We start from the raw sequence: 27770 nt of genomic DNA, 5'->3' as shown, positions 1-27770 counted from the left end.
AAGAGCGGTGTCAAAGTGCCAAGTTCTTGAATACGGAACCGTACAAGTCCCAGTAAGCGATGCAAGTGTTCACTGCCTTTGGGGCTATCAGAGTAGCGAGTAGTCTGATACTTAGATTGACAACTGAAGAACTATCTGAAGGAAATCTATCTAACAGTAGGAAATGTAAACCTTTATATACTTGGTTCTCCAGTTCGGATAGATAGGATCGATGTCGACTCCATCGATTCCTTCATCGACGGGATAGACGTCGACTGTATCTATCCGCTAATAACCCTAACCCTGAGTTATGTAATCGATGCTTTGTCAGGACGTTGAATCCTTGACACCTGGTCCCTGTTACTCGTGACCTGTTCTGTGACCTGCATGTTGGATGGGTCATAACACCTAAGAAGATTGAGTATCTGCTATGCAATATATGCAATGAAGCAATAGCTTTACAATACTAGTTCTATAATTCTATAGCTTAAGAAGAAGAGGCTGCTGCAGGCATTTATATTAATATTATTATAGTAATCCTTATCTCAATCCGAGGATATTAGTATATATATCTAATAATTAATAATACTATGCAATACAAGATTGTTAGATTTGGAATTAAGAAGAATAAGGTTCTGAATAGTATTAAGGCAATTATTAGAATTCTCAGTATACAGATATAAAGAATGATAAAGTAGATTAAGCTTGATGAAGAGAAGGAATTTGTTCTAGCTGCTTTGAGAAAGTTCTGTAAAGAAGAAAGTATTCAGTATAAGGATATAGCTCCATATAATTCATATCAGAATTCCATTGCAGAATAGGGAATCCTTTTCTTGATAAGTGTTGCAATAAAATTTGCTATTCTTATTCAGATTCTACGGATATTATAATGCCTTTAGCTTTCTCTGATTATTGATCTTTAAGACTTTGAAGTTATGCCTTGTTTTTTTTGTATATCAAAGGGGTTGGAATATAAAATAATGAAAGGTACTAAGAGGTATTCCTGTTGTATTCGTTGAGATTGTTTCTGCAATAGCTTCAGTATTCCAGTAAATGCTTATAGATTTCTTTCCTTCCGAGTTCTTTCCTGCTTGCTTCCTGACTCCTATGGTAGTATCTTGCATTATTATCGAGCTTGGTTGTTTAGATTGAGAGGAGTTAAATGCGGAGGAAGTTCTTCTTGAGCTTTAGTTCAAACTAGATAAAGCAACAGCTCGTCTGATGCATTTGCAAAAACAGAAATGTTCCTTGTATGATTGTAGCGCAAAGATAGTTAGTTAGAGTCTGCGTTCTCTGAATGAGCTGAAGGAGAAGGAGCGTTAAGAGGAGGATGCTTAGCGTGCTGCTGAATCTGAAGCTGTAGCTGAGGCTTAGTCTTGGGATGCTCTTGATGTAGTGGATTGGGATAGTATTTTAAGTGAAGTTGTAGCGCCTGATTCTTATTCCGGAGCGAAGCGATCTTCTTAGGTGCTGATTTTCTTTTTCCAATACTCAGCTATCTTTTCCCGAGCATTTTTAACATTTTCCTATAGTTTCTATAAATTCTCGCTTGCTAGATAATCTTTCTATTTAATAAAATATTCTTGCATATTGTTTGTACTTCTGTACTTAAGAATTTTTTCAATCTTATACTCTGATTTATTATTTTCTACTTCTATTGTATTATTTGTTAGTATTTTCTATACTACTGATTCTAGCAGTAAGATGTAAAATACTGAGTATATTCTCATTCTATAAAGTAGTATTAATTTATAATTAATTAGAGAAATCTATTGCAAGATTTTGAATAATTCCAATTTCTTGTAATTGAGTTTACTATTAAGCTTAGTTATTTTAATATTTTTTCGAAGTAAATAGATCTTATCTTTCTTCTGTAGGATTAATCTTTCAATTTTCTTGGAGTTTGCATACTGCATTATCTATTTCTGGATAAATTATAGTTCTAACTAGAATTCTTTCTAAACTTTCTTAATCTTTTTAACTTTTTTATTTGCAGTTTCTGCATTTGCTTCTAGCAGTATTTTATAGTAAGCTATTGAATTATATCTATAGAATATAAAGAATAGTAATTTCTTTATTATGCTTATATCTGCACTATTATATGCGAATTATATAAGAAGTAATAGATTAACTTAATTATTCTATTCTTGGTTAATATAGTATTAAAGATACTATTCGATAATCTGATTTATTCTTTCCATTTGTTTATTTGTTTGCAAGTAAAATACTGTAAATATTCTGTAGTATATTCTAAGCTGTTTTATAAGCAAAGTTTAAAACTTTGAATTAAACTTTCTGTTTCTATTAGAAATTACTTCTTCTAATATACTGTAATTAGCAATAATTATTCTAAGAAATGTATATACAAGTTCTTCTATTATACTGCTTTTCTTATAGAGAAGAAAATAAGCATACTTGCTTAGTTTATAAACTATTACTAAAATGCTATTATATTGCATTTTAGTTAAGAGTTCTTATTAGAGAGATAGCTTAATAATAAAATCTAAACTAATGGATTGCTATATAGTTGTAAGTACTGATAAAAAATGTAATAGTTTGTAAAGCTTATATCTTTCTACCTTGTTTTTCTTGCAGTTATTGCATTATTATAGAAGATTTTTAATTCTTTTTCTAAAGCTTAATAAGTTCTAATATTTTTTAATACATTTATAGATTGCTTTGATTTCTTAGTATTCATATGCTGATATACTATATATATTCTTAATATAGCTGTCTTATTTATCTAAAGTTATTGATTTTGAATCTTTTCCTGAAGATCCGATTCTGAAGATAGTATTCAGCTCTTTATATGCATTAATAAGATTCTTCGATTCATCTTAAATAAAGATGTTTTATATATCCAAGAAATCTACATTCCAATAATCTAATCTTCTGCTAAGAGTATCTGCTCAACCATTTTCTAAGCTTTTGCAGTATATAATCCTGAAATCGAACTATAAAAGAAACTCTGCTTATCTAACTTGTTACTTATTCAAGATCTTAATTATTATAAATATAGTTAGATTTTTATAATCTGGATAAATCTTGATTGAGTATTGCATTTGTAATGAGCACTGCAGCAATCCGAAGATTCCAAAGTACACAAAGGGGTTTATGCTAACAAGAGCGGTACTAGGTTCAGGCCTTGAATACGGAAACACAACTGAGTAATCGTGCAAGTGTTCACTACCTTTGGGGCTATCAGAGTAAGAGGGTAATCTGATACTTAGATTGACAACTGAAGAGCTATGTACTGAATCTTTCTCATGGTAATGAACGTATCCTTATATATCCGACTCTTCGGTATGGATATGTAGAATAGCAACATATCCAAGTTATCCTGCTAGCTTTGGATAGCGCATATCCGAAGCTATCCTTCCTGATTGGCTGTGCCTATAATCCTAACCCTGGGTGTCAGGTGGAAAGGTTGCAAAGGCAATGTGGCGAGGTCTTTTCTCTCTTTCAGGGGTATACAACCAGAATAACATTGAGGCCTAAGGAGCTAAGTTCTGCTCAGCAGTGCTGACGTGGCTAGAAAGCCGCTTTATAGCCGCATATTGCTTAGTCATCCGTAATCCAGCTGGCTTAGCTGGCCCTGAGCCTTGCTGGCACAATCGGCCCTGACACTGGGTATATAATCAGTGCTTTGTCAGAATGTTCGGGTTCTTGACACCTGGTCCTTGTTACTCGTGACCTGTTTCGTGACCTGCATGTTGGATGGGTCATAACACTGCTGCAATGCGATGCGCAGCTGGCTTGGTTCTGCTGATCCATCTGCTGATCCACCTGCTGATCCATCTGCTACTGATCTGTAATGATCAAAAATATCGATTTATTGTGACAGGAAGTTTGCAGGCTCCAAATGTGCATGTGAAGCATTCACGTTATACTCGCGTCGAGGTGAAAATCGATGTAGATATAATAAGGCGGCTTTACTTGAAGAGCTTCAACCTCAGTTAAATTAAACATAGGTTAAATTCCGTATTACTAGTCAGGCGGCAGGTGTTTGTAATTAGCTTGCTATTTTTGGAAGAGATAGAGTGCGAGGCAGGGTCGAAATGAAACAGGGTGGAAAAGGCTGTGTTCTGTGGAGGGTGTGAGAATATCGGACCAGGGCCCCCCAGCCTGGCTTCGTGATACGGCCTTGGCGTTATCGTGGTCCGTTGGCAAAACGGTCAAACCGACCGTTCTGGCACGTTACTGAATGTTGCTATAACAGCTACCGTATTGATCTACTGTGTGGTGGTGTACGAGTCTGTATTCGAGGACTTACACTTCGACATCGCTCTTGTTAGCATAAACCCAATCAGTACTTAAGAATCTTCGGAGGCCCATGTTCGAATCATGGCGGCGTCGTTCCACTCCTTTTTCCCGTTTCGTGGTTTCCGTTTTGCGACTGCCTCTGATTTCTGGTTTCCCGTTTTTCCCTAAGGTATTCTTTCATGTACCTTATCGCGATTGTTATGTACCATCTCTCTGTTTTCATGTACCGGTGTGATGCCTCCTTTCTTGGCGTAATTTCGGATCGAATCCCTCCGAGTGTTAGTGCAGCGCTAGATGTTTTTAGGCCCCATCGTCCTATGTTTCTGTATTTTGATTGGCAAAGATACGAGATTGTCATTAGCGCCATATTAGCTACATTTTAGCCCTTGTAGTGCCAATTTCTACGTACTCTGGTTGGCTAGTTATACGAGTCCAGCATCAGCACTGCGCAGATTGCGAACGAAGAATATCAAAAAGTCATGGTGCCTGAGGAGATCGAGGCTGATAGGTACTCTGACAACGATAGACGCACAGGACATGCCTGCTGATAGCAGAGCTGGCTGAGGTGGTGCACCGAATAGCTGGATAAGGAGGAGAACTACGTAGTCCATCCAGCCAGGAATCATAATCCCTTGTGAATCATACCTGCCTGCAGCAATGGTATATTCGTCAATACCCGCTTTTGCCCCTGAAGAAGGTAGTGGGGCACTGTGGATTGCTCCCCCCCGTAATACATCGCAGAACACCACACTTGACCATCTTGTTGAAGCAACTCTGCAAGGGGTATGGCGTGATCTACAGCCAATTACTGCGGGGTAAAGCATTGACCACGCCGACATCCGAACCGATGGTACTCTATATGGGCCCGCCCGGAATCTATTTGGGTTCGCTTTCCAGACATCTGTATTCCGCTTCATTATATACCTTCAACCAACGACACTCAACCTCCCACCGCGACAGTAGACGTGTGCCCTCACTGTGCCCTCTCACTGCCCACGATTCCTCCACGGACAGTATAGTACGACCAGCACCAATCTACAGGCTTCCACTCGTCGCCTACGGCCGACGAAAGACCCTGGGTGTTGGGTTCAGTGCATACTAATCTGGGGCGGCGGCGTGGCTGGGCCGGCCAGTTAGGTGTCACCGGCCTGCAATCTCTGATCCTCAACTTCAGCGGTCATTTCCACATCCTTTTTTTTTTAAGAGTCAAGGCTGCTCTTCGAAACAGAAGCCTGGGTGGGTGGGATCCTGAGATTTTTCTTGGGGGTTTTTCTTCCTTTGCAATGTAACTACGCGCAATACTAACATTTTCATGAAGAGGTTCTCTGTTCGATAGTCTATTGTTCTACTATGTCTCCAACACCCTCAATCCACTCGTGCACTGCGACGAACCCAAACACGCCCCTTGCTGAAGACGAGATCGATCGACGCGTTTCAAGAGGTACAAGGTGTCTACATGTTCCCAGTAGCAACGACAGCAGCTTATCATCTGATAACTCTGGCGGCATATATCCGACATGGCCTGCTACCAATGTTGATATTACACATGCACCAGCTTTGGCCTTATGGCAACCAAGCAATCGCCTGGAAAACGTGTTTCTGGATGTACATTGGATCCCAGGGAGTACCAACAGAGGCGCTTTTTTCAAAGTCCACACACGTGTTAAGCTGGATGTGCCTAGCACGGGCCGTAGCCGCCACCGCAACGGCGTCCGCGTCTTTGTTTTCATTCCTCCAGAGCGCATTCGGCAACTTCATTTTGACCCCGATCCCAAGGAATTCGTGGGTCGTAACACAATTGCTCTGACTTTCGATATGCTCAGGCCACCGGCTCTGGTGCTCCCGAAGACATTCGCATCTCCAGATCAGCCATCGAATGATAGGATCAAGTCTCTGCGCATATTGACTACGCAAACGTCTTTCACAGTTCATGCAAGCATTGCAGATAGGAGGTTCCCTGCTAGGTGGATACGCCAGCTTTGCATAGCGATCTCAGCCCATCAACTGCCGAGCATCAGCCGTCTTGCATTTGCAATCATCCCGTCGTTATACGAGGGTCAAGGCGGACAGATACTTGAAGGAGATTGCCTTTCTGAAATCGATGCCGGTGTGACCAACACTCCTGTGCCACCTGCCTATGATAGCGCGGTTGCAAATACCTCGCCTCCTACATTTTCTTGTAAGTATTTTCTACATTTGGCAAATAATCGGTCTGACTCCTTTACAGCTCGTGGCAGAAAACGCGGCCGGAGTAGCCCTGCTACCGAAGTTGAAGTTTCCTCTCGACCCATGAAACGTGCAGTTGTGGAAGCACTCCAGGACGCTCGACTGCAGGAACACCGAGATGCCCTCATATCGGAAGTTATGAAGTTGCTTGCTATGCAAAAGAAGGAAATTGTACAGATATTGGCGGCTGAGTTTGCTGAGAAGCTAGCTTCTTCTGAAGAACGGGTGAGGGAGAATGTATTAGATGGACTTGAGAGCTCAATTGATGAGAAATTCTCGAGTAAGGAGGAGGCAATGCAGGAGGCAATAGAGGACGCTGTGATGGACCGCCTGACCTCGATGCCCTTGAGGGCAGATTTAACATTCCCGCTACACCCTATATATTAAAGACGTGCTTGAATTGGTTCTTTGCTATACCGAATGAGTTTGCCGGAAATATATGCAGTCTCTTCCTCTCTATGTAGGTGAACATTTGTAAGGTTGGTGTAACGAATCGTGGTTGAAGGTGCCTGTATATATAGCTTACGCCTCGATCACGGGTCGACGCCCAGGGAAATGACTAAAACACGCAAAGTCACCACCACCTTCTCATCATGCAACACCGTGATGTTACCACACCACCGCTTTTTCATTGTCACGCCCTGCTATATCCGCTCACGCCTAAATCGAGTTCAACTGCTACGGAGCTCAGCAAGAAATTTGAGCCAGTGGCACGAGAATTCAGGGATTCTCAATCTGCTGAAGCAACCAGCGCATGAGGACCCTTCGCGCCCGCAACCAATAAGCCGCCTCAAAGAACTGTCCAACAGCGTACTCAAGCTGACCGTAACGAATAATGGTGCCTGTGTTCCTGGTCTGGCAGGATGGTGTTGCTGGCCTTGTTCGGAGTTTGCGAAAGCGGAGGTGCATCGGTGTGGCTGGATGGCCGTTTCGTCGGCGGCAGTGCCTCCTTAGCTGGACAGCCGTCTGCCCACCGGTTGACCGCTGGACGGCAGGAAGTTGCCAGCTTAGCTGGATGTCTGTCTGCTTGGTGGCCGAGACAACATCCCAGGGCGTGGAAGCTGAAGGCCGGCACTGCGGCGCTCAGATGATGTAACTAGCGGGATAAACCTCACGTGACTGGTCATTGGTTTCGAACCCCTGCAATCTTACCAGTTACGCGAGCTGATAACCGAGCTTGTTCACCATCGATCGTTAATGACGACGTCCCCCTCATTCTCCAAAGACTCGACATCATGAGTGCTCAGCGTTCGCTCTCCGCCTCGGAAGCATGGAAACGACTGGAGAATACGAAACTTGACCATCGCCGTATGAGTAGAATACAGGGGCAAGTTCAATTGAACACAACTCTGATGCTACAGCCACAACCACCTAAGGACAAGAAGCAGAAAAGAGCTCGGCTTTTTCTTCGAGATGTACAGCAAAGATGCGGTCCCCCCTTTGTTGTTCTCTGCATTGTTGGCCTCGGTCAAGCTCGCATTGCGGCGATGAACCAAAGAAACCGCGCAGAACTTTTGAGTATACTTCAAGCGAAGAAAACGCATATCAAGCTTGGATATCTACAGGGCATGATATCCGTGCATCTACAGGGTATGTCTTTCACTGTTTCTCTTAGTTAGTAACTCAGATACTCACATAGTCAGCCATTCGTACAACTCGGCCAAAGCCTGAAACAACTGCACTCTCCTATACATACACGCTCGTCACAAAGCTAGATTCTCAAGCTGATTATCTATCCGCTCGTCTCCTCCAGTCTATAGACCTAAGTCCTATCAAAATTTGGGAGGAGGGTAGATTGGAGGCAGGCACAACAGAGACCATCAGGATGGCCATCCCAGCGTTTGGAGAAGCAGATAGCTCTTTATTTCTGGATATCGGCTCAGCTCAGGATCTCATAGCTGAGTTGTTTCCCCCTGAGAATCGCTCGGACAGCCCTCGATATTGTAAGTATGCCTGTCACACAAATTTATGATCCCGATTCTGACAACACAGCTCTGGATCCTTATGTTTGTACAGGTGCTTCTGTTGCAGCATTTCCCGCCTTGTTTGGCGGGTATATTACACAGGCTATTGCAGAAAGCCAGCTGCGCAGGTGGGAGCTAGATGTTGGGATGAGGGAGACAACCGAATGCGTCAGCTTGGAGATGCGTGATTCGACTTCGCGCTATGGCATACTGAAACTGAGGCTTGGATGGGATTCGGCCCAACCGATTGTGCATTCATTGTTCACTTAGATGCTCCTTGTCATGTACATATTCCAGCCTGACTAATGCCTAACTAATCAAGAGTAAAAGAATGCGAGCCTTGGTAGAACCCAGCATCTCATCTTACTTATGCCCCTTCATCCTAACCTCCCTTGACCCCGGAATATTCGAACCCCAATACCTTTCGGGAGTATACCTTCCTCACTGCCATTTGTGCTGAACAAAAGAACCCCATTCGCTGAAAACGTAACGAGGTCGCATTGACGAAAGTACAGCTTTCTTTCATAATCCACAGGCTTGATGTCGATTAGAGGCTGTCTCTCATCGAAGAAATCAGCGCCTTGGCTGAGCTGTTTACCCTCCTGCTTAATTGTAAGTTCCTGTATGTCAAGGTTTGACTAAGGGAATGAGGAAATTACCCAGGAAAATGTAGTAGCTGACATGACAATCCCGATATCGACGGTCCGACCGAAAGGCTAAAGAAAGATAGGTTCCAAATAAGATTCAAAATATCCGGTGTTTTGAGCTTCGGAGAACGGAGGTAATGTGTTAAAATATGGAAAGATGTCAGGTAGAAATTCAAGGTGTCGTGGCAGGACGCAATTTGTCATGTGTTCTTGTAGGAATTTGGGCACTTATCGATAAGGTGGTGTGGGGTGCCGGTGCGATTACTGGTCATTGGCGCGATGTCACTGATTGATTCTAGCCCCACAGTGATTACTGTTCATTGGCCGCGGATAATCTATTCACCGGATGAGAGCTCCGCACATGTGACTGGTTGGCTGCGAGTTTGTTTATGTTCGATATGAGCCTACATCTGTCAAATAAATGGGGTTCTCGATGTCTGAGCCCGGTTCACTATCCAGACGCCAGCCTGTTCGTGCTCTCTTTCGTACTGTTTCCCCTCCGCGGTGTTAGTATACTCCCTTTTTTCGTGAGAGGCGGACAAGCTAACAAGAAGGCTCATGTAGTATAACTATGATCTCATATTGATCAACTTGCATTCTGGACCCGCTTAATCCGAGTACGACAGCATGATGCTTATGTAATGAATGACCAGACATCCCTGCTCTGTATAGACTAGCGCTGCTCTGTTTGCCTGTTGTGTTTGGTATCAAACTATGATTTCTCTTTGCTCGTTGTTTACACTTCCACTTTTACTAAACGCCTATATCACGATGACGAGTTCCGAACGTATCAAAGAGCACCCTATTGGAGATCACCTCGATGCCTTTCGTACCATTTTCGCTTATGCAAAGTGAATGACTGGAGTCAAATCATCATAGTACAGATGCTGAAGCTCCCGTGCTGTCACTGGACGATAAGAAAACACAGCATCTGGTCTGCACTCGCTATGTCAGTCTTCTAGCCACCTGCTTAAGAGATTTCATCATCTGCCTCAAGTATAATTTTCATATTGATTTGCCCGGCATAAGCATTGCAAGCTCGACCGGCCGGTCTTACCAGGTACCAACACGCGACCTTTTTATTAGCAATTCTCCTTTAACCACTTTCTCCGAAACACCCATTCCTGTGAGAGCCTGACCTTTACGGGTCGACTCGTAGAGGTACCCAAATGGTAGTTTATATTTGCTATACTAGGAGGAGAACTGGAAGCAGTCTGCTAACGGATTGTAAATCTGAATAATCTGCCTCCAGAAAGCATGACAAAGATTGGTGTCTCTCTTCTTGCAGCCCTGCTACTTCACAGAACGACTCTCCCGATATGCCTATGTATCTGTGAAAAGCTACACAAACACAAAGACAAAATTCATCTATCACATTGCAAGATCAGGTTGATTCTGTTGTTGTCGCCCTGGCTCAGAACGGTATTAGGGATCTTGCAAGCTGGGACTTGATGATACGAGTAGCTAATGGCATGAGAATGATCTTGCCTGTTTCTATTCCTTTGGTGTCAAACTCGCAAGAGGACCTGCCTGGCGGAGGCTACTTTCTCAGCAGAAAGAGGACAGGTTGAGCCATATCAAGAGCGCAGTATCTACTGATTCTACAGCGGATAACTAATTGGTGTGCATTTCAAGAAAAAGGATGTTATTCTTGTATATAAGCCTTGATTGAGAAGATCCCGAGCATATTAGAATCCATCATTGTTATAGATCGAGGCCTTGTGAACTACAAGACTTTGGAGAGACTTTCGAAAGTACACTTACAAGCAGTATCAATGTATCCAAACTGAAGACACAGGGATACATATCAAATAATGTAATCACGTAATTACTGTCCTGTACGGAGCGCTCGAAGGCGCCATTGATATACAAGAATCCCACTTGATACAAGAAGAGTTGTAAATAGAACAACTGCTAAAGTAGCCCATGCGGTCGGTGACCAAAAGCCATTCTGAGCAGTATAAACATTTATCAGAATTGTAAGAAGTCCGCTCAAACAATTGAGCATAGTTGGCCTAACTTACATTAGCATTTATACTTGGAAAGAGTAAAATATAATGATTGCTTACATTAAAAGATAGCGTATAATCCAAATATATTTGGATTGAAAGCAGTACCAAGAAAAGATAATAATGCTTATACCCGATAGATAGCAAACGCTAGCGAGAGGCAAAAGCGGTATATTTTGGACTGCGCTTTGTATATACTGTCCATCATTGGAAGAGCTGAAGACTGTTGATTTTCTTAATGTTGTAAACGTGCCAGGTAAGATGAAAAAGCCAGCAAGCATTATCCAACATGCAGCTGCAGCTGCAAAATTGTACTTTGCAGAAATCTCGTTCGATTCTATGACCATTGAGTGGTATGTTGCAATCATTATGAAGCATAACTGAGTTGCTATTTTTAATGAAAAGTCGCAGAAATCCAGTTCTCTTTTCAAGCAAAACATCAATTGAGTGCCTTTATTTATATTATTCTTACAGATTTTACAAGTTCAAAGTAGTGAGATTAAAATAGAAAACGGAAAACTAAAAATAATTTTCAGGAAATAGCATTTAGGTGTTTCTCTAGAAGCACTTAATTAAAAGTCAGTAATAAATTTCACTAGTTGAGAATGACCTCCCAATTGATCAGCCCAGATCAATGTTTGATTCTGCTTTAAAATCATTTTGCTATGTTGTAAGCCATCTGATAAGCAGATGAATATTAACTCACAAGCAAGAATCCAGACTCTGTCCGAGCATTTTGGGATGAAATAGGCTAGGGTTAGGGTGATGCAGGTGGACTATACAACAACAAATGAAGGTCCTGTCCGGTACGCAAGGTAGACTATGTGAAAGTCTTTCGATTATATGGTTTTTTTTTGGATAATGTAACGCTCTGTGATAGCTGATGAACCAGGATTCGGGCGCAGTCGCACAAGAGGACTGACACCGGAGCAATGGGCAAGAGCTCTTGCAGCCCAGGGGTGCTGAAGTCAGAAGAACGACAACTAACGAGGCCACGAGGGCACAAGAACAGATCGAAAGCCTTCCTGGGATCTACTCAGAGGGCTCAACATCAGAAAGAAGGGAAAGGATTGCTTGAAATACAATGCATGTTGAGAGAATCCGAAAGGGTGTATCCCTCATATCTGCATACCCATCTGTACATACCACTGGGCACGGGCCACAAGACTGAAATGGGGCTTGTGGCCCGTGCAGTCGTTCATCATATATGAGTCTTTATATGCGAGTCCCTAAGTATATAGCAATCTATTATGCTGCTTATAGATACAAAAGAGACTTCGAATAAAGAAAAGGGGGGGGGGGGGATTTTCCAATAAACAATGCTTAACAGAAAATAGCTTCGAATAGTTCTGCGTAGAAACATTATGAAAACTTAATATGTGCAAACGCTTCAAACTTCTTATCCTCCTCAATTAAGCAAAACCTAGTTAAAGTGCCCTGCAAGCTATTATTATTATGCTCAAGATATAAACTAGTTGCTTAGTTATTCGAAACTGTATAGATTAGTAAGATAGTAAATAACTAGAACATATATATCTTATAGTATAAGATAGATTGTTGGAAAGATTTTGGAATTATCTCTTCAAATCACAAATAAGTAAGCAGAGTTTGTACTTGAAAGACAGCACGGTTAATCAGAACTTGCGCAGTCTCAGAATGTCGCTATTTGTAAGCCTGTCAGGATTGTTAGCTTATTGGTACTTATGTTTCCAAAGAGATTAACTTCCCTCTTCTCTGTGGCGGATTCAGAAAAGTAATCTCCAGATGTTTTTCTTGATGATAGCTAAGAATATGAAAATGGTACTGAAGAATTCCTCTCTCGAAGCTAACTTACGATCCTTCATACTCTTGTCGATATTGGCAAGAAGTGATCGCTCGAGTTTGGAGATATAGCTTTCAAGTCTAAAATCCAGTGCATTCTGCACAGCTCTGGGGGCTGGCCTCGTTCGAAAGTACAGGTTGTTTCGATCGTTTACGCGCTTTACACTTGAGGCTTGCCAGCTCTTGAGCAGAAGACAGTTCGCTGTTCACAGCCTCTGAGCACTCTTCAGAAGCTGGAGTCTGCCAGCTGCCACAGCCATAGCCGGATCGAGCTAGCATGCTTCGCTTGAATGCTTGAGAGCATAAGGCATATATTCAGCAATGTATTCATCAATATTCAAGAATGAGACATCGGGTATATCTCAAGCTGATATATCAATAGATTTCCAACCAGTACTACTTTTTCCCTACAGCTTGATTTAGTTCTCATCTATAGAATCAAACATACGCTCCTGCACTGTAAGTTGAAAACCTGAATTGTAATAATATACTGTAGTATATAATAGCTTGCCGCACTACGTAATATCCAGCTATCGAAGTTGCGAGCGATATTCGGCATTATTCTCTGGAAATTATCAGAATCATACCAGCGAGAAGATAGCTGCATACTTACACTTTCGAAAAATTAGCTTGTTAAATAATCTTGCTTTTGAACAAAGACTTTCAGAAATACTGCGCCGGAGACATAGCTTACAGAGAGAAGAGCGCTTGCATTTGCTTCATAAGCTTGAATCTCGAAGTAAGAGCTCGAGATTGAATACCTTTTCATAATGAAATACGCAGCTCACGCATCTGGCAACTGATTGACGAAATCGCTTCTGTTTTCTGTCGTTCGCTTCCTTGCGAGTGCGTTTGATTGCCCGAGCTGAATCAATCAAATTCTCCGCCAAATTTCCCTAATTATTATGAACAACTTCTATATCAACTTCTCGATCCCAGCTAGAAGCATATACACTGAGTTGTATAGAGCTGGTCTAACGAGTGTAGTCTGATAGAAACAAGATGAGCGGACTTGGCGAAACAGGCAGCTCGGAGCATTATGCTCCTTGTAGAGATAGCATATCAAGGTTTGTTAGAAGAGCTCAATTGCTACAAACGTCTCCTATATCAAATTCTTGCTCCCAGCTAGAATCGAATGTATGCAGAGGCAGAGGGGGTTCGCTAAGCTGTGTAGAGCCGGCCTGAGGAGTATAGTCTGGTAAAGATGGAATGGGCGCATTCAGTAATGCAGGCAGCTTAGGGCATCGGAGAGTTAGCGCATCGAAGTTTGTTGAGAGAGGTTTATTGAGATGTTCGAAGGTAGAAAGATCAACTGATTGGTTTAGAGCGGATAGTATGATATTGATCTTATCGAGCTCGTTCTCGGATAGGGAAGCTATACTGTAATCGTTGATAGTAGATAAATAGTAAATGTATTAGCAGAGATGTCTGTCGTAATTCCTGCGCTTTAGGTTATGTTTTTAATACTTTTATTCAAGCGGTCGTTAACCCCGCAAACTTACTCGATTTGGTTAGCCGATTCTCAGGTCTACTTAAGTAAACAAGCCTTTCTTAACCCTTCATCACCTTTAGCTTTCCAAATCCTAAACTCTCCTCATTCAATGCTACTGAGTTGAATGCGGTATGAATATGTTACGATTCTTTACTGCCTCAGCGCAGTTAAAAGAATTGCTCCAGCAAGGCTGAATGCTTCGCGGGATCGAGAATCCCGAGTCTGTTGCTGCTCATATGTATCAGATGGCGTTAATGTGTATCAGCTATCCTTGGATAAGCACTTCTCTGCAAGAATTATAGTTCTCTATGCTTACAGATCTACAGTTATTGGAAAGTAATAGAGCTCATACTATAGAGATGGCTATTATTTATAATGCGCTTGAAGCTTTTGCTGGAGATATCATCCCATCGGATGGAGTGAGCTGAGGTATGCAAGACTAAACCAGTTAATCATCCCAGTTGAAGCTAATACGAGAGGGAAAGAGGAGAAACATATGCGGGAGCGTCTGAGACTGCTCTTTCTCTATTATTTAGCAAACTAAGGCAGCAATTCGGATTTTGCTATTCGAATACAGAGGATTTGGGATGAATATGAGAAGCGTAAGAGCTTTGTTTCTCAAATTTTGCATCAAATCGACCAATTGAATGCTCTTCATTAGAGCTTCTTATACAAGAAGCAACATCTCACTCATGATAATCTTAATGATTTTAAGCATTATCGAGACTCGATTACCAACTCTTATCTTATATAATAGGCAGATAATATTATTAAAGAGTGAGAGATACTTGAAATGCGCAATAAAGCAAATCTGCTTATAGTTTTCGTGATTGAAGAGCCTAGTGTTAGTAAAGGAACTCAATGCGCATGAGCAGCTAAGCAGCTAAATGTTGAGCATGTTTCTATAAGAGATTTGCTTCGGATGGAGAGAGAGAATTCTGATTCAGTTTTCAAAGACTTTATTAGCAAGAGCTTTTGCAAGTCTATTATTATACCAGCAATATTAACTCTCCAGCTGCTTGAAAACAAACTTCAGAATGCAGAAGTATAGAGAAAAGCTGATATACTTATAAATAGATTTCTATAAAGCTTAGAATAGCTCTCTGAATTTCAGAATAAGATATACTATTCTTACTTTCTATCTAAAGCATAAACTAATAAGATATAGATTACTGCAGAATTTGCAATAATTAATATGAAATACTCTGATCAAACTCTGGTTCTACAGCTTGAGCATTGCGCGAAAGATTCTGAATAGAGCGATAATAAATCTGATATAATACAGCGGAGAGTACAGAAGTTTAGAGAGAATCATAAGCAGATTATTGAGCATTTGTTATCTCGGAATCTGATCAAAATAATTGATTGCAAAGATTCTGTGAAGCATGTTCAGAGTTTATTTCAATCTGCTCTACAGAGTATTATTAAGTCTTAATTCCGTTCTGTTGATTAACTACTTAATCTTTATATTATTATGATAGCTAGTATAGTTGATTTTAGAATATAAGATATATGAGTTCAGTAATTAGTATAAATATAAGAGCATTACTTCTTTTCGATTTTCTTTATATATAGATAATTCAGCTATTCTTTCCTTTTCTTTTCAATCTCAGCTATCTGAACAGGACTAAGGCAGGTTTCTCACTGTGTCTTGTGCTCATGGGGCCTTTGTTTGTTGTCGTCCCTATAACTACTCGGCACGCTTGGGATACATAAGCTTTTGCAGATTGCTCTGTTGTGTGACTGCGCTTTGGCTCACTGTATCTCCTTGATTATTCTCCTTTTCGACAACGGACACAGCTCTAGTAGAGCGCAGAGAACTTCGCAAGACCATATTCCAACCAAGAAGCTAAAGTTATAGGGTGAATTCTACAAGCCTCGAACTTCACACCCGGATTCTCCAACCCGTCGAAGTCTCAGCTCAAACTGGGTCACTGTAATGAGCACTGCAGTAATCCGAAGATAATGTAAGTACTGATTGGGTTTATATTAGGCAAGAGCGATATCAAAGTGTTAAGTCCTTGAATACGAAACTGTACAAGTCCTAATAAGCTTTGCGAGTATTCACTGCCTTTGGGGCTTTCAAGAATGCAGTATTTAGACTTGAAACTTAGATTGACGACTGAAGAGCTATGTACTATGATCTATCTGTGGTAAGGAACATGTTGTTATATACCTGGCTCTTCAGTACTGGACCGTAGCTGTCGCAGTGCGAATGTTGCGGTCCCCTCCTGATTGGTCAGTATAACCCTAACCCCAGATTATGGAATCCTGTCCCGGACTGTACACCCCGTTCCATTTCAGGTGAACGGACCCGCTTTATTTTTGCACTTCCCAACTTCTCCACCCAAAACGCGTGTGATTTACGGGCTCGTGAAAACGCCCTTTTTTTGCTTCGACTTTTGAAGAACTTCCTCGCCTGGCCGCCCCCCACCCTCGCTGTCCGGCTTTGAAGCTATTCAGTGTACCAAAATCGAGTATCGCGAATCGAATGATGGTGGTTAGGCCTTATTAGGACCAATGCCTGGCCCACGGCTTAGCGATGGAGACCGCTCCATCATCACTGGCCTGCTCGAGGGTGGCTTTTCCAACAAAGATATCGCCACCAGCGTAAATATCACTCCGGACTATGCTCAAAAGCTTCGAAAGCGATGGGTTATCACAGGGAGTATCTTCATTAAGCAGGACCGCACTGGTCGAACGAAGCTCCTGCTATTTCACCTAGCTGTATGCCCTAAACCTATCCTCCTCGTCGATCTTGGCTGTGTCAGATGCTGATACTTCGAACGATAGGAATTGCTTGATCTTCTGGCTGAAAAGGGCGATATGTACCTCGATGAGATGCAACTATGGCTATTCGAATGATTCAATCTCGAGATCTCGAAAGCCATACTGAGCCGCTGTCTTCATACCGAGAACTGGACCAAGAAGAAACAGGCTCTTGTTGCCCTCGAGCGCGATGAAGCCCTTTGTGCTGACTATATCTGGACAATCAGAGAGTGGCAGCCAGGCCAGTTCATCTTCATAGATGAATCTGGCATCGATAAGAGAGGGACAAACCGACGAACTGCCTGGGCACCTAGCGGATTGAAAGCTCGCAAGCGAGTGCCTGGCGGAGGAACCCATCGTGGCATGCGGTATCAGATATTGCCAGCGCTTTCTCTTGAAGGCATCGTGGCTCTGTCGGTATACGAGGGTACCACTGATGCTGAGGGCTTCCTGCTATATATCCAAGAGCTGGTCCTGCCACGATGTACTCCTTTCCCTGGCCCTCGGAGCGTGCTGGTGATGAACAATGCGTCTTTCCACTATCATGATAGCCTCAGGCAGCTGTGCGAGGATGCTGGTGTTGTTTTGAAGTACCTCCTTCCGTACAGCCCTCATCTCAACTCTATTGAAGCCTTCTTTGGCGAGCTTAAGGCATATATTCGACGGCATGCGGCGTACGTCCAAGATAACTGGGAAAGTGAGGATGATTGGCGCCAGTTCTTGATTGAATCAGTATACACGATAGGCGAGAAGAAGGAGAATATTAGAGGGCATTTCCTGGCTGCTCAGGTGCTAGGGCTAGGAGAAAGGTAGATAATAGTGCTGAAGTTAGGAGACGAGGTATAACTGAGGATTTTGAGAATGCTAGGTATTGAACAGAGCTTGAAAACAGAAATATATCGACTATTGCCATACAAATTACACTAATATTACTTATATCCTTGTTTCCTGCTATACATAGATTTCTCAGACCTTGCAGATTCTTATTTCTTATATCTCCTCCCTCCCGTTTTACAACCTCCCTTATCAATCCACTTCAACTATCGCTATCAACACTAAGATGGCAACGGCACCTGACTATCGCGAAGCAACGAATCCTCTCGCCATCCAGGCATTCGATGCCATCCAGGCGAAGCTGCTGATGCTGTCGTCGCTTGCGAAGGCGGTACAGGCTGTTGATCAGGCTGTCGCGAGACAGAAGGGGTTCTAGGCTGTTGATCAGCTAAGTTGACGCTATTCCCACCCTTCTCGATGAGGAACTCCTTTAGAAACTGACGCATCAGGTTGACAGTGCGTGTTTCAATGCCATGTGTATCGTACCAGCCATATGGCACGCTGCCAAGCTTGCTGAGGGCAATATTCTCGCGAGCTAGCCTCTCTTCCATGCGACGAACAGCCTCAGCCTCCACCAGATCTCGAGCCTTGCGCCGTCGAAGTACCCTGAAGAACTCGTCCATAAAGCCATCTATATCAAGCCCTTCTGGCACGACAGGGCTCGAAGAGAATATCACGATTAGCCGGCCTGGTGGCGTAGTTGGCGCCTGAGAAGGCGTATATCTCGAGGAAGGCCCAGCTCCAGGCATCTGATAAGATGTATATACAGAGGGAGGCATCATCGGAGGGGCTGATGGCGGCAGGAATGAGGGCATCGTCGACTCGGGTCTGTTCAGCTGCCCTTGAAGCAACTGCGCCAGCATCGCAGGATCTCCTCCTCCGTTGATATTGATGATATTGCCGCCGATAGAGCTGTTGCTTTTCCCAGCGCGTGCCTTCCCTCTTCTGCCTAGGAGGTCTTCCCATATACCTGATGCTGGCGCTGCTTCAGCTGTTGAGCTGGATGCAAGGCTATCTCCAGTGCTCGAGGTTGCTTGTGCACGGAAGATAGCACGACCGAGGATCTGGCGATATATACTAAGTGGAATATGGTCAACATCAGCCTTTTCAGCCTTGTTCGCGATCTTCTCTGCCCATTGCATCAGGTCCTGTTGATCAAGCTTCAGATGACGACCATCAGGCTCGACCCAACAATGTACAGCAAACTTGGTACTGTTTCTGTTGTTGGTATAGCGTATAGGATCACGGCATTGCCAATGGATATTGAGCTGCCTGTGGAGGTCCCTCTGGCTGGCGATCTCGGCATTGATCTGCTCGTACAGACTCGAGGCTTTTGAGCGCGAGCGAGCTGTTCCTGGCGTCTGGAGCGCTCGTGCTGTTGTGCTTGCAGGCGTGAAGAGATCGTTGAACTCGCTGGCTTCCGCTTCGATGGCGACTTGAGTATCTGCTGCTAGCTGGCCAGCTGCAGCTGGAGGGAGTCCTCTGGATAGAGCATGAGGGACATATCTGCTGCCGCTGACCTCGAGGTTGAAGGTATATGTGATGATAAGCCAATGGGGATTCTTCCTATCGAGCAGGACATCGCTAATTTGTTGTGCAGCACTGCGAAAATCGTCGTTCATTACCTCGTCGCAATGGATCTTCTCGCCTCGATGGATGGTATTTCCTCTGCCCACGACGATCCTGGCAAAGCTGTATTTAGCACGAACAGTTCGTCCTTCTACAACTCGAGCAACTCGTATGGTTTGTTCGTCCAGCCAGGCAGTTAAGGCATCCTTGATAACGATGTCGAGGAAACAAGGCACGCCAGCAAACCTCTTTGTGAGCACTCCTGGAGGCGCGATTCCTCGAAACTGTGCGCGCCGATGAGGAGGGTAATGCCAGTCGATGCGGACCTCTGCTGGAGTAGCAATCTCGATAGCCTCGGGGTCCTCAGCCTGCTCAGCATCATCGCTCTCATCCTCGCCCTCTATCACGATAGGGCTGGCAGGCGTTTGTGCCTTTGTGATAGCAGCTTTGGCGGCTTTGGCAGCAGCTCGATCAGCAGCTCGCTCTGCGGTCCTCTGCTCAGAAGCGCGCCTAGAAGCAGCTCTTCTAGCCTCTCAAGCCGCTGCCAGTTCCTCGTCTCGAGCTCTTCTCTCCTCAGCAATTGCTACTCGTTCAGCTCTCTTCTCTTCGGCAATTGCTGCTCGTTCAGCAGCTCTTCGCTGGACTGCTGCCTCTTCAGCAGCTGCTTTGGCATCCAGCCTGGCCTGAGCCTTTGCTGATAACTTCCCAGGCTCAGGTTGACGAGAAGTCTCCTGTACTATTGTACGTTTCGCAGCAGGAGCTTTCAAAGAGGCTTTAGCCTTGCGTTTAGCAGGCATTTTAGCAGGCTTCAAGGGTGCTGGCTCGAATCGCATGCGTGCTTTAGGGTTCGAACGAAGCCGGCGAGGGGATGCCTCGCGCTCTTGGGATGCCCTCCGGAGGATAGGCTGTGGCTCAGGCAGATGGTCTTCTAGAGGAGACGTATATCAGACATCGAATTGGCTATTTCCCTGCTTATATACCTCGTCGTCAACAGCTATATGGCTATAGCTGTTGTTCTCGAAGGCGTAGGACTTACTGGTGCTGAGGGCTAGCAACGCTTGAGCGCCGGCAGCACTGTCAGACGCTGGAGATGACAGGTCTGGTGATAGATCCATATATTCTATCATGTATACAGTCAAAATTCGTATAGTTTGGAATAGCTTCACGTGTTGGGGGGTGGCCAGGCGAGGAAGTTCTTCAAAAGTCGAAGCAAAAAAAGGGCGTTTTCACGAGCCCATAAATCACACGCGTTTTGGGTGGAGAAGTTGGGAAGTGCAAAAATAAAGCGGGTCCGTTCACCTGAATGGAACGGGGTGTACTAGTAAGTGTTGAACTTCCAGCGCCAATGGGTCCGTTTTGGGTGTCTTCTGTGCGTGCCGCTTTTTTCTGTGACCTGAATGTCGAAGATGTCATAACAGTCACGCGAGGATACTATCAGAAACGAGCACTCCGTAACAAAGCCCGCGTACACACTTTTCTGATCTTGCGAATATTGCGAAGAAAAACAGACCAGATCTTTGCAATCTTCGAGAGATGTGCCCTCGTTTCCAGTTCCGAGTTCATTGCTAGCTACTCGCTTGCTGTCCGTCTTTTCGCCTTCCGGACCTGTAGACCGACGATTGGCTAAAAGATTACCTCGCCAATCCCGCGAGAACGCACTCACAGCTAAACATCGAGGCACTGGCTAGTTTTGCGACTCATTTACTTTTGGAGAACCACGTTATGCTCCGGCTATTCAGTCCGGCAAATGAAGCCGCCCAGACTTGTGTACAGGCTGGTAACTGAAAGTTCAGTTAGATTTAGTTACGAATCATGTCACAGGCAACAAGGACCAACTTTCAGGATCCAACCTCCAGAGTCTATCCGGTAGCCCCAGAGTCATGAGTCTCATGACCGTGCACTCTCCAATGCTTGGGGACAGCGCTCATAGTAAAGCAGTCAGCTCTCCCCTCGAGTGATCTAAGGTTGTTGTAAAGCATATACTGCAGCTGGAATCCACTTGCTAGAACATAATTAACTAGATATTTGGATAAGGTTACTGATGGGGACTAACAGGTTCCAACCGTAAGGGCGTATCCTGCTATAAAGAAGTATCATTCTACCGAAGAAGTTGCCATGTAAGTTTTTCCACCAAAATACATGCACAAAGAACACATCGCGCAAGATGTTGAAAGGGCAAATTCGTGAAACAGACCACGACTGATCCTGCCAGGACAGTACAGTTCACTACCATCATTGACAATATTCTTCCCTTGTATCTCTGTTGAAGGTGCATCATGAAAATTATGCTGAGGAGGAAGATTTGTAGATGGGAGATAGCTGGCAAAGCCCAGATATGATTATGCCAATTAGGAATCAGCCACCTAATAACAAAGAGCACCAGTTGTAGTGCTACTCCTGTCCAGAAAAAGAGATTGCGAAAGCAGATATTATTAAGTATCCTTGAAGGACCATAGACAACATCTACTACCTACAACTTGTCAGTATCTTGGATATAATATCTGATAGAAAAGACTTACTTCAAATATAGTAATTAAAAGAATAGTGATACTTTTCAGGCTGAGAATGGAGGGGACTAATAGGTTGTGTGAAGTCAACCCGAAACTAGCAGCCAAGGAGACACTGGCAAGTATAACTCCAGCTGATGTAGATAATATAAAAGCACTGAGAAGCAATCGAAGACTGTACGGATAGCTGGTTCATGTGGATTTTTAGGTAGAGTAGAGTGATTTGAACAGAAAAGATAAGAAGAAACGAGATACATGTAATGATGACTGATTCTTGGCTCAGGAGGGTCATTGTGAATATCAAGCGAATGATAGCATCCGGCAAAAATGCAACAACGTGAAGGGAAGCCATAAGGCTGCGTCGCTGTTATAAAATCTGGCAGTCAAAGCCTATCAAATTGGGATATGGTCAATGGCTCTCTCCTGATATTAGAACCAAAGATCTGACTAGAGTGTCTCGGGTCACATACTCTGATCGGATAATCCCTGTGAAATAAACTTTCTCTAGTGTGATCTCTTCCGATCTTACAAGCCTTCTAGGTATGGACTGTGCTAATGCAGCCTTTGCTACCAGTCCAGGGATATGCCAGACCAATGCTTCTAACATGCAGCCGGTGCTAATATTTGTTCCCGTCCGGAAAAATATATTCGGGACCAAATTGATTGCAGCTTGGCTGGCTTGCACAAGCGCTGCCACCAGCTCCACCAGTAACATGGGAAAGCATGATCGATCGTCAAATCGAGGAGACTGAGATAGCAGCTAAGTTCGAGGACAGCACCCTTTCCGGCGGGCAGCAGCAGCCCCTCCTATGGGCCCGCATTTTTCTCGCAAAGCCCGAAATTGTATTGCTAGACGAGCTGACAGCCTCCCTCGACGGAGACAACGCGGCTGATCAAGGCAGCTGCGGACTTGGCCTTTGCGGGCCGTACAGTGATCATAGTCTCGTAAGCTAAACTCCTTCTCTGTCCTTGTCTCTGTCTTCCTGTGCTTACATCCATAGGCATGTCGGTTGTCAAGGAGGCCGACAAGATCATTGTGCTCGGAGAAGTTCCCGCGAAGGAGCGTCTGTTGCGTGGACTATCTGTGACAAGTCATCATAGAGAGCCCCAGGCACGGGATGACTGCAGTTTGCGTGGCAGCTCCTGACTAAAAAATTCTTTGCTGAACATGATTTCAACAGCAGTGTGAGCATACCAGAAGGTTGCTGAGAAACCTTTAGCTTCAATTTTGAAGTAGGGTAAGGCTGTGTTACCCGGGTGGAGGTTGTGTAACTATGTACATGAGCATGTTCTCAAGTAGATGGCTCAAATGAAGTCCCCTTGTCCTCTCGGGATATCTATAATCTGCAGCTGTTCAGTGCTCTTGCGCCTGACAGCTCTCAGCTTTGGCATATGCAGAATTGCAAGCTCGTTTTCTGCCAAGTAATTTCTTAGTATTTATGAAGATCAAACTGGAATGGCTGGAAATACTAACCGATCATAGGCCTTTCTTCTACTAAAGTCCTTCATCCAATTCGAAAATAAAGCATCTCGTGCTTTTGAAGGCTTGGGTAGGAAGCAGGACTTGCAGAGCACTTCACTTGTTTCAATCTCTCGAAAGATCATATCAACACAGTAAGCTCCGCAAGATGCGCAGTACAGCCCTGCAAGGACTCTGCGGTACTCTATAGAATACAGACTCATCGTAGCAAAAGGGTCAAGCTTAAGAAGACGGAAGCAGCCTGTGCAGGGTGTGCAAGTGGTACATTCATGACTTTATACCGTTCATCAAGCTGCAGCTGATACCATGATCTCCATACGGCGATGCTACCGATGCCATACCTAGTATATGCATTTGGTTTAACCTTAGGCAGCATATGCAACAGCCGGAATCCGATAGAACAAGGACTAACAAGTATATGAAACTCGATGATCTTTCACCCCGCAGGATCTGTTGCTCTTGGAAGCCTGGGAACAATATACATACAAGCATGCATAGAGAGACTTGAAAATACAGAGAACTAGGGATAGGGACCATAGTCAGGAACCATAATCAGGGATAAGAAATAGGGATAGGGACCATAGTCAGGGTCCATGATCAGGGATAGGGAACAGGGATAGGAACCATGGTCAGGAACCATGATCAGGGATGAGGAACAGGGATAGCGAGGGTCCATGATCAGGGATGAGGAACAGGGATAGGAACCATAGTCAGGGACCATGATCAGGGATGAGGAACAGTATATGGCATCCAGGTATGGTAACTACCATGGATAGCTTCCAGCAATGGTACATGGTATGTATTGTTACCCCTGTACTTAGATAAATCTCCTGTTTAAAGCTCGCGATTGGGTAAACTCTAGATTTATGTTGCATAGGACTGTCAAAGCAGCCAAATCAACAAGGGAAAAAAGGTACCAAGGGAGGAAAAGGGAGGTTTATATTAGGTCGTGACTGGTATAGCGAGATGTTGATGCATAAACCGTGAGCAATAATTTCAATTCAAGTATAAAAGAATGTTACTCTTCCTGTCTTCCTGTTGATTTTAACTCTTTACTTCCCAAGCTTCTCTCATGACTTACAACAAAATGTCCAGCTCCTCTACTAAGCAGGAGACTCCAAGCTCTCCTACCTTTTGGCTCAATACGGAACGGACATGGAATCAACAATCGTCGGAGCTGCGTACACTGTTTAGCTGAACACCTTCTCTAGTCCTCACCCAAGACGACATGGGGTCATCTAAGGGTGAGGATTTGTGGGATATTCCGTGGGATAGGTTGTCTCCTCAAAATGCGACAGAGGTATCCGATGTGGAGAATTTCTGGGATGTTTCTTGGAATGAATTGCGTGAGTTGTTATTAATCCTCAAGATACTAAGCTGTTTGCTGATGATATCAGTCTATCTTCCCATCTGGACAGTCGAAAAAATTGTCAAATTTTCCGATGGCACGCTGGCCCATGAGCTCAAGTTGCGACCTGTAGTATGCCGCTTCCATCAAGCACTGACCTTGAATCTGTCCGAAGCTCTGAAATTTTTCTACAACTACCGCGAAGAGAAAATCCGGAAAGTGAATCCTAGCACTCGTCTTCCTATCTACGATATCGATAGTATTCCAGGCCAGCGCATTTGTAAATTCCTAGATCAGGTATACTGGGGCAAAGAACTCATGGTGGTGATGGAAGTTAGAACAGTTGTATGCGTTGATCAGGTTTCCAAGTATAATTCTATTAAGTTTTGTATAGAATTACATGAAAATTGAACCTAATTTAGTCGGAGTTATTTGCAATTGGAAATAGCTATACTGGTTCAGTCATATTTAATCTACTTTCCTTTCCGAGATCTCTGTAGAAGCAAATATCTCTTACGTGGAAAAGTTCTGAGTAAGAGAAAGCAGATGGTGTAAAAAAGACGGCAGAAGGCCAGCTAGCTAAGTTTGTCCACAGAAAAAGCTGTGGGCCAAGTAGATGTCCAGCATGCACATGCAAGTGACTCACTAACCTTTGCACATGTAACGTGTACTCTCCCCTCTCCTCCTTTCACTGCCCGCGCGTGCTGCATATATCTTGCAACAGCTAAATATCGCAAACATCTTGAGCAATGTTTCTCAATTTATTAAGCTCACAACCCGAGTCTCCTCTCTACTATGGAAATTATATCAGTACGCAACCTCGTTATATCAAGCATTTCTCCCTTGGATGTCACAATTTGCTTCAGCCTCATATCAATTCATTACTAAGAGCCTCCGTAAGGTAATCAGACATCATTTCCATGAGAAAACTTGTTGTCTGACTAGTTTCGTCAGATAAAAATATCATTCTCAGAAATGCCGTCGCAGAAGGAATTTTCGAGCCCCCGGCTCCAACGACGAGTTCGGCAGATGTTACAGCCTCCGCAACACGATTCGCATTTAGGCTATAGGAGAACTCATACAATAAAGTGGACTTGGAAGTCGGCAAAGAGGACAATGAGAAAACTGAGAAACTGGTTGCAAAACGCATAACAATTCGAAGGGAAGCATCTACAAGACTCAAGACAGAGAAAACTCAAGAAGAATTGTAACCTGATCTATCTGCACAGATGGGCCCTGATTGCTTGTAGCATACGCAGCCAGCGCATCTTCATTCGCCTGCATCATCACCAGACCGGACCTGCATGTAGAAATTTCTAGGAAGTGAGACGAAGATCATATAGGCAATAAATTAAGCTAGTTCCAGGCAAGCTATATCGTACCATCAGTATGTTGATCCAGATTGCCACAATCACACGAAATCAGCTTGGTTGTAATTAAATGCGCATGAGAAGTTATTTTAACTTTCTCAGGCAGAACTCATTACCATGTCATCTCAAGAGTGCCCAGTCTTTATCATCGCTCATATCACTGCCAATTGCCAAGGCTGTTATCCAGCGGAACTGCTGGCTTCGTCGACTGCCCAAAACGCATCCTCCCTCTCTTCCTATAAATTTGACTGATGGTCTTCTTTCAAAATACGTTTTTGGGACAACAGAAGAATGCGATTTCAAATTGCCAGCTTTGGACAGAACCGTGAAAAATTGCTACCTCGAATTTCAGGGGAAGACATTAGCCCTGCACGACACAACTACCTCCGCCGATATGCACGGTCAAGCATCTGGAAAAGCCAGGATTCTATAGGATAGCCTGATAACTGCGACTCAAGTGCAACTTGATTTTCCATCCGAACCTCCGATTTCTTCTCCATATCCATGTTGAGACTTTGGACAATGCTTCCTACATTGTGAGCTGTCTCTCGACGTCGCAGGCTCCTACAGACAGAGACAACACTTACAACGATGGCTCAACCTTTCAGTCTCCTCTTTCAGACAACACACAGACAACACCTTCAACACAGACAACACATACATTGATCCTATGGCCAAGCAGTCTCCCACAGAGAATGGATTATCACTGAACTCTGAAGAGATTACAGGAGAGAGTGTATGTTACTCTAATATTTTGCTATCACGAGGTCTAATGATTACTAAGTTGTATTGCAGAATGTTCCAGACTGTCAGACAATTGGAGAAGTTGAGGTTCCTTACCTACCTCCGGATCCTTGGGCAAGCCTTCTGGCCTGCTGGAAATCAGGTCTCTGTCAGAGGTGTTGGCATTTATCGCATCATGTTTGAAATTGATATTTATCTCCAGACATCTCAACAAGTTTCGTCTGATGGGGACGTATGTTTCTGTACACGATGTTACTCTCTGTTGCCGCTCTCGACTTTTTCGCTCAAAATCTCCGAGGGCAGCCGAAATCATAGTCCTCAAGAAGGTCGAAGACTCAACCCGAACATGAAGCTTGTCAATGATGAATTTTCATACAGAATAGTTCGGCTCGAAACCCTTCCTATTCGACTCGTCCATTACAAGTCACAGAACCTTCTACGATTGGGCGACTTCGTTGAAGCATCGCATGTGAATATGACAATCGATCGAGCGATGGCTCTGGCCCAGCCACATATGGTGGAAACCGATAGGCTGTGTTTGCCGGGTCCGATGGTCACAATGGATCGCTCGGGAATACCAAGAATTTCAGAGCGTGCTCACGAGGATAACAGAACAATGGACCGATTTCCAATTGTCGTTTGACATATGAGATGATGCTGGCGGCCTGAGGAAAAAGCGATGAGTAAGTGAGAGGGAGGGACGGGGGAGAGAATAATAGGTCAGTAGAAACTGGGATGGACATGTGAA

The 27770-nt window shown here is 43.8% G+C and overlaps 9 protein-coding genes across 9 annotated transcripts; 2 read left to right on the top strand and 7 right to left on the bottom strand.

The window, feature by feature from the left end:
- Positions 1–1748: 1748 nt before the first annotated feature.
- Positions 1749–1898, bottom strand: M406DRAFT_249097 (uncharacterized protein; the record flags this gene model as incomplete). Its single annotated transcript, XM_040916586.1, has 1 exon — positions 1749–1898. A coding segment is annotated over one exon (150 nt), but the record flags the coding sequence as incomplete, so codon positions are not given.
- Positions 1899–5166: 3268 nt separating this feature from the next.
- Positions 5167–6421, bottom strand: M406DRAFT_354880 (uncharacterized protein). The gene has a single exon (XM_040923019.1). The coding sequence runs from the start codon at positions 5985–5987 to the stop codon at positions 5580–5582; it is 408 nt and encodes a 135-aa protein (XP_040779313.1). The 5' UTR covers positions 5988–6421; the 3' UTR covers positions 5167–5579.
- A 2229-nt stretch (positions 6422–8650) lies between these two features.
- On the bottom strand, positions 8651–9218 carry M406DRAFT_102698 (uncharacterized protein). The gene is made up of 2 exons (XM_040915022.1): positions 9092–9218; positions 8651–9034 (listed from the first exon to the last, which is right to left on the bottom strand). The coding sequence occupies exons 1-2, from the start codon at positions 9113–9115 to the stop codon at positions 8810–8812; spliced, it is 249 nt and encodes an 82-aa protein (XP_040779312.1). The 5' UTR covers positions 9116–9218; the 3' UTR covers positions 8651–8809.
- A 1689-nt stretch (positions 9219–10907) lies between these two features.
- Positions 10908–11456, bottom strand: M406DRAFT_251017 (uncharacterized protein; the record flags this gene model as incomplete). Its single annotated transcript, XM_040916737.1, has 2 exons — positions 10908–11094; positions 11149–11456. 2 exons carry the CDS (start codon positions 11454–11456, stop codon positions 10908–10910), a joined length of 495 nt encoding a protein of 164 aa, XP_040779311.1.
- Positions 11457–12739: 1283 nt separating this feature from the next.
- Positions 12740–13678, bottom strand: M406DRAFT_71401 (uncharacterized protein; the record flags this gene model as incomplete). The annotated part of the gene is made up of 5 exons (XM_040925428.1): positions 12740–12762; positions 12923–13024; positions 13074–13202; positions 13358–13381; positions 13603–13678. 5 exons carry the CDS (start codon positions 13676–13678, stop codon positions 12740–12742), a joined length of 354 nt encoding a protein of 117 aa, XP_040779310.1.
- Positions 13679–14595: 917 nt separating this feature from the next.
- On the top strand, positions 14596–14829 carry M406DRAFT_45099 (uncharacterized protein; the record flags this gene model as incomplete). Its single annotated transcript, XM_040924264.1, has 2 exons — positions 14596–14659; positions 14720–14829. The coding sequence occupies 2 exons, from the start codon at positions 14596–14598 to the stop codon at positions 14827–14829; spliced, it is 174 nt and encodes a 57-aa protein (XP_040779309.1).
- Positions 14830–18225: 3396 nt separating this feature from the next.
- Positions 18226–21246, bottom strand: M406DRAFT_71399 (uncharacterized protein; the record flags this gene model as incomplete). The annotated part of the gene is made up of 5 exons (XM_040925427.1): positions 18226–20067; positions 20161–20309; positions 20610–20693; positions 21047–21178; positions 21237–21246. 5 exons carry the CDS (start codon positions 21244–21246, stop codon positions 18226–18228), a joined length of 2217 nt encoding a protein of 738 aa, XP_040779308.1.
- Positions 21247–23333: 2087 nt separating this feature from the next.
- M406DRAFT_56090 (uncharacterized protein) lies at positions 23334–23784 on the bottom strand. Its single transcript, XM_040924566.1, has 2 exons — positions 23555–23784; positions 23334–23495 (listed from the first exon to the last, which is right to left on the bottom strand). Exons 1-2 carry the CDS (start codon positions 23761–23763, stop codon positions 23435–23437), a joined length of 270 nt encoding a protein of 89 aa, XP_040779307.1. The 5' UTR covers positions 23764–23784; the 3' UTR covers positions 23334–23434.
- An 863-nt stretch (positions 23785–24647) lies between these two features.
- Positions 24648–25380, top strand: M406DRAFT_71398 (uncharacterized protein; the record flags this gene model as incomplete). Its single annotated transcript, XM_040925426.1, has 4 exons — positions 24648–24741; positions 24772–24906; positions 24958–25253; positions 25357–25380. The coding sequence occupies 4 exons, from the start codon at positions 24648–24650 to the stop codon at positions 25378–25380; spliced, it is 549 nt and encodes a 182-aa protein (XP_040779306.1).
- Positions 25381–27770: the final 2390 nt, after the last annotated feature.

This window comes from Cryphonectria parasitica (assembly GCF_011745365.1).
Source record: "Cryphonectria parasitica EP155 unplaced genomic scaffold M406scaffold_2, whole genome shotgun sequence".
NCBI classification, from domain to species: Eukaryota; Fungi; Ascomycota; class Sordariomycetes; order Diaporthales; family Cryphonectriaceae; genus Cryphonectria; species Cryphonectria parasitica.
This window is presented reverse-complemented; position numbering and strand designations above follow the sequence as displayed.